Genomic DNA, 5,045 nt, shown 5'->3' with positions numbered 1-5,045 from the left:
ATGTCGTAAGAATCAAATTAGGCGTGAAGGCTTCCGTAGAGTTATCCCGCCGAAAGCCACCGCTGGTATTCACTCTTAATTTTGAATTTATACTTTAATAATTTAAGATTAAATACTCCACAATTAAACGGTAATCTGCCATCACTGACTTTTAAAGAGTGCCAGGTCTCTTATGCTTTACATGTAGATTATAAAAGCAATATTGAAAAATTGCTTTCACTTCAATATCTATTTACTTACTCTCTACTGGACAAGCCTTTGGTTTTAAATAGTGTCTAATAAAAGTTTAGGAGATTTGCCTTAGAATTATTCGAGTTACATGTTCAGATGAACCTAATGTCAGATCTGATCAAAGACTGACTAATTTTTCCATCACTGCTTCATTGGTTCTTTTTAACACCAAACACGCCCCTTCAACACAGTAATGGTCCACTGAAATTATTTCTGTAGTTGTAGGACACGCCTCCCACAATCACAACGCCGCGTTGTTCACTAGTTTGCTGAGCCACGAGAAAACCTTTTAATCGTCTCAAGTTCGCCTGAAACCGGCCAGTGAGGCGTGAAATAGGGTGTAAACACAAGGTCAAATGTATCCTCCATGTGGTGTCTATCTATGTGACACTGTGTTTCACTCGTTGCACCACATCTCTCTCTCTCTGCCTCTGTGTCGCTCTCTTGTCTCTGTGCCTCCCTGTCTGTATCTGTGTCACTCTCTCTTTCTCTCTCTCCCTCCCTCCCCCCCTCTCTCTCACTCTCTATCTTTCTCTCTTTCTCTCTCACTCCCTCCCTTTCCCTTCCTCTCTCTCTCTCCCTCCCCCCCCCTCCACTCCCTCTCTCTCTCTTTCTCTCTCTTTCTCTTTCTCTCTCTTTCTTTCTCTTTCTCTCTCTCTCTCTCTCTCTCTCTCTTTCTCTCTCTCTCTCTCTCTCTCTCTCTCTCTCTCTCTCTCTCTCTCTCTCTCTCTCTCTCTCTCTCTCTCTCTCTCTCTCTCTCTCTCTCTCTCTTTCCCTCTCATCACCACCACCTACTGCTCCTCCTCCTCTTTTTTCCCTCCTCCCCAGATATACGGAAACCAGATGAAAAAGAAGAAGGGCTATTAAGAAAGACAGAGAAGAAATCGTAGGAGAAAAAATGAAAATAAAGGATAAAACATAGAACCAGAAAGACTTAAATATAGAAAGAAGGAGAAATGACACAAAGGGGGAGGCGGCGTAAAATGGAATAGCATCCGTGCAGATAAAAGCAATAGATAAATAAATAATTAAATTAGGGAAGAAAAGGGCGTAAAAGAGGAAGAAACAATCCAGAAGTATAAGAAAAAGAGGAGGAAGAATGTAATAGATGAGAAAAGAGAGAAAGAATGAAAATAATAACAAGCTATTAACCAACGCTGCCTTAACGGTTGCCCTAAGGGGAGCCTTGCACCATCAGCTTATGGTAACCTGCGGCAAAAGATAAGAGCAATACATGAACCGAGGTCTCGTACTGGTGTTGTTTTGGGAGGAGACTGCAGTGTCTGTGGGCTTGGTCTTAGCCAATCAAAACACAGGTCATCGACCAATCATCTTTGATGTGGATATGCAGCATGTTTGGCAAGAGAAACACACCCTTGCTGTGATTATGGAAAACAAATGAACCATTAGAGAATCGGGCCACTGTGCCAAGAATTGGAAGATGAACAATTTTGGCGGAATGAAAAGATGAGGAAAACTAGGAAAAACATGCTTATTGAAGGAAATTAATCAAATGGGAGAAATTACATTAATAACAAGTAGATTAAAAATGATAAGGGAGAAGAAAAACTTGTGGGAAAGAGGTAGAAGAGAGAAATATATATAGAAAAAAGAAAAAACAAAAAGAAAATGGATTTTACTACACTATTCTTATCATAAGAATTATCAAACTCAAAAGTCATCCTCATCCTCATAGTAGTGTAACAATATCAATAACAATATTTGTGTTAAGAAAAGTATTCCAAATAATAATAATAAATTAATCATTACATGAAAAGTATTACTGCTATAGAGACAATAAGGATAATAACAGCAAAAATAATAACAGTGAGAATGAGAATTATCATCATAAATAATAGAGGCTAAATTACTGTAATACCAAAAAAGATATCCAAGCTATAAAAAGATAAGTATTGCCTTTTTTTTTACAAGACAATTAAATGAAAACATGGATTGAGTAAAAAAAAAAGGTTTGCATCACTAATATGTCAACTGATTCTCATTATATGTTTACATGCTTTATTTTTCTGATCTATAAAAGAACAAATCAGTAAGGAAAAAAAAAATGTCAATAAGATACAATGAATTTCTTTTATTATTGACAATTCACATTAAAAAATGTTTAAATTTACAATGCTCTTAATATATCAATATATACAATTATTTCACAAACCCTTGTCCTTCTGCCATCAATACTCTTCATATTCATTCATCTGTTCATCAATTAATCTTTCCCTCCTCTTTTCCATTTGTATCTCTACTTTTCCTTCTTAACCTCTTCTGCATCTGTGTCCAAAGGTGGTGATAGGGATTTTCGCGTTCTGAGGCGGTATGGGGTATTCTGCACATCCGTCTTACCCCCGGGTGCATGAGGGCCAGGTTTTGTGCTAAGCCGCAGGCACTTGATGTTACCCAATACAGGATGACGCACTGTAGACAGAAGAGTATGTGAATTAGGCAGAGGAGGGTGACGAAGAAGAGGAGGAGGAGGAGGAGGAGGAGGAGGAGGAGGAGAAGGAGGAGGAGAAGGAGGAGGAGGAGGAGGAAGAATAGAAGGAAGAGAAGGAGAAGGAGGAGATGGAGGAGAAGGAGAAGGAGAAGGAGGAGAAGGAGAAGGAAGAGGAGGAGGAGAAAGAAGAGGAGTAGGAGGAGAAGGAGAAAATAGAGCAGAAGGAGAAAGAAAAGGAGAAAGAGGAGGAGGAAGAGGAGGAAGAGGAGGAGGATGGAGAAGAGAAGGAGGAGGAGGAGGAGGAGGAGGAGGAGGAGGAGGAGGAAGAGTAGAAGGAAGAGAAGGAGGAGGAGGAGGAGGAAGAGGAAAAAAAAAAGGAGGAAGCAGAGAAGGAACAGGGGGAGAAAAAGGATGAAGAGGAGGATGAAGAAGAGAAGGAGGAGGAGGAAGAGGAAGAGAAGATAGAGGAGAAGGAGAAGAAAGAGTAGAAGAAGAGAGAGGAGGATGAGGATGAGGAGGAGGTAAAGGAGGAGGTGGAAGAGGAGGAGGAGGATGAAGAGGAGAAGGAAGAGAAGGAGGAAAAGGAGAAGGAAGAGGAGGAGGAAGAGGAGAAGGAAGAGGAGGAGAAAGAGGATGAAGAGGAGGAGAAAGAGTAGAAGGAGGAGGAGGAGGAGGAAGAGGAGGAGGAGGAGAAGGAAGGAGATAGAGGATGAAGAAGAGAAGGAGGAGAAGGAGGAGGAGGAGAAGGAAGGAGATAGAGGATGAAGAAGAGAAGGAGGAGGAGGAGGAGGAGGAGGAGGAGGAGGAGGAGGAGGAGGAGGAGGAGGAGGAGGAGGAGGAGGAGAAGGAGAAGAAGAAGAAGGGGGGGGGAGAAGAAAGAGGAAAAGGAGAAAGAGCAGAAGGAAAAAAAGTAGGAGCAAGAGGAGGAGGAGGAGGAGGAGGAGGAGGAGGAGAAGAAGAAAAAGAAGGAAGATGAAAAGAAGAATGAGGAAGGGAGGGAAGAAAAGTCAAGGAGAAAGACAGAAGTTAATTAAGTTGAAGGACACGGATTCGATGGTTTAGAGAAAGACAAGCTAGGAATAGAAGAGAAGACAAAACAAAAGGAAATGTATGATAATATGGACATAAATCTCTAATATTGAGAGGAGTATAGAGGAAAATGGATAATTCCACAAGGTTGGCTGTGAAACTGACATTTTGATTAATTAGTTTCTTTAGAATTTATAAAATATTAAGCTCTTCTATGTGTGCTAAGCAAAATGCCAGAATTTTAATTTGCAATGACAATTCTCAAAGCGCAAAGTGTCTTACCGAGGGAACAGTTGCAGCAATGGGTATGATGATGATGCTGACAGTGCGAAAGAGATTGGTTGCAAATTTCTGCATTTTTGATCCCTCCTGAAGCCTGCTTAACACATTAACCTGAAAAAGAGAAAATAACTACATCAAAGAGAATGTTTTATCAATATCATTAAGAGAATAACTTATAATCCAACTTATAAAAAGATAAATTAACATATCAGGTTGAAAACGTTTAAGATTACCCTATAAATCCTATACAAAAATGGCATCAAATTCATATTGCCACGTCTTAATAAAATATTTCAATTCCATAAAATATATACTCAGTGAACATGAAATCATCACAGCACTTCACTTTGTACAAAATCTTATACAATACATAATACCATGGCACTATCTTCAATAAAAAAATAGAGGAAAATATAGCACCCATTACTTGCTTCTTTATAATTTTGCCTAGCACATTATAAAGGACTGAAGATACTTATCTCTAATGTCATTGCGAATAAAACAGAATTTATAAACTATCAATAATTACTAAATATGAATATCTACTTTTGAAATATAAAGGGTGCTTAAGCCATTTCATAAGGGTGTCATGACATCTGTGATGCAGGAGATCTGGTCTGACGACTGCCATCATGACGTTCAGGGATTTGGGATCACTACATTATTTTATTGTGCTATGAGTAACGAGTGAGTGATGATGACCACTGCAGTCATAATTACAATAACTGCCATAATATTAAGCAAAATGGGTTTCACCTAACATCCAAAATCTAGATGGCACCACTTTCTTCTAGCACCAGCAGGAGAGAAAGCCTTGAATGGCACCCATCTACCGCGTCTAGAAAGCACTATCTTTATAAAGCAATAGCACATAAATGTCTACAATGTGCCCCTGTGCCAATAGGGATGCCTTGTACTGTGTCACTCACAGTTATAAGCACAAGTTTCATTCCTCTTCCCTACCTCTTCATGTTATCTTCATTGTGGATGGTTATATGTTTTGTATTCGTTCATGAGAGTACACAAATACAAAAAACTAAAGTTACTTTTTGTT

General features: G+C 39.4%; 1 protein-coding gene across 3 annotated transcripts in view; it reads right to left on the bottom strand.

Annotated features, from left to right (window-relative positions):
* Window positions 1–2,308: 2,308 nt before the first annotated feature.
* LOC122260319 (cytochrome c oxidase assembly protein COX18, mitochondrial) overlaps window positions 2,309–5,045 on the bottom strand; it is a 13,071-nt gene continuing 10,334 nt past the window's right edge. For all 3 annotated transcript variants that reach the window (XM_043027542.2, XM_086531616.1, XM_043027541.2), the window contains exons 6-7: window positions 3,992–4,102; window positions 2,309–2,661 (exon numbers count right to left, since the gene is read on the bottom strand). In XM_043027542.2, the coding sequence (XP_042883476.2) occupies window positions 2,452–2,661; window positions 3,992–4,102 (321 nt within the window). In that variant the 3' untranslated portion in view covers window positions 2,309–2,451. The remainder of the gene's footprint in view (window positions 2,662–3,991; window positions 4,103–5,045) is intronic.

Source organism: Penaeus japonicus, unplaced genomic scaffold (assembly GCF_977035675.1).
Source record: "Penaeus japonicus unplaced genomic scaffold, GWHDUDI00000001_assembly GWHDUDI00000036, whole genome shotgun sequence".
Lineage (NCBI taxonomy): Eukaryota > Metazoa > Arthropoda > Malacostraca > Decapoda > Penaeidae > Penaeus > Penaeus japonicus.
Note: the sequence above shows the minus strand (reverse complement) of the source record. Positions and strands in the feature narration are given on the sequence as shown.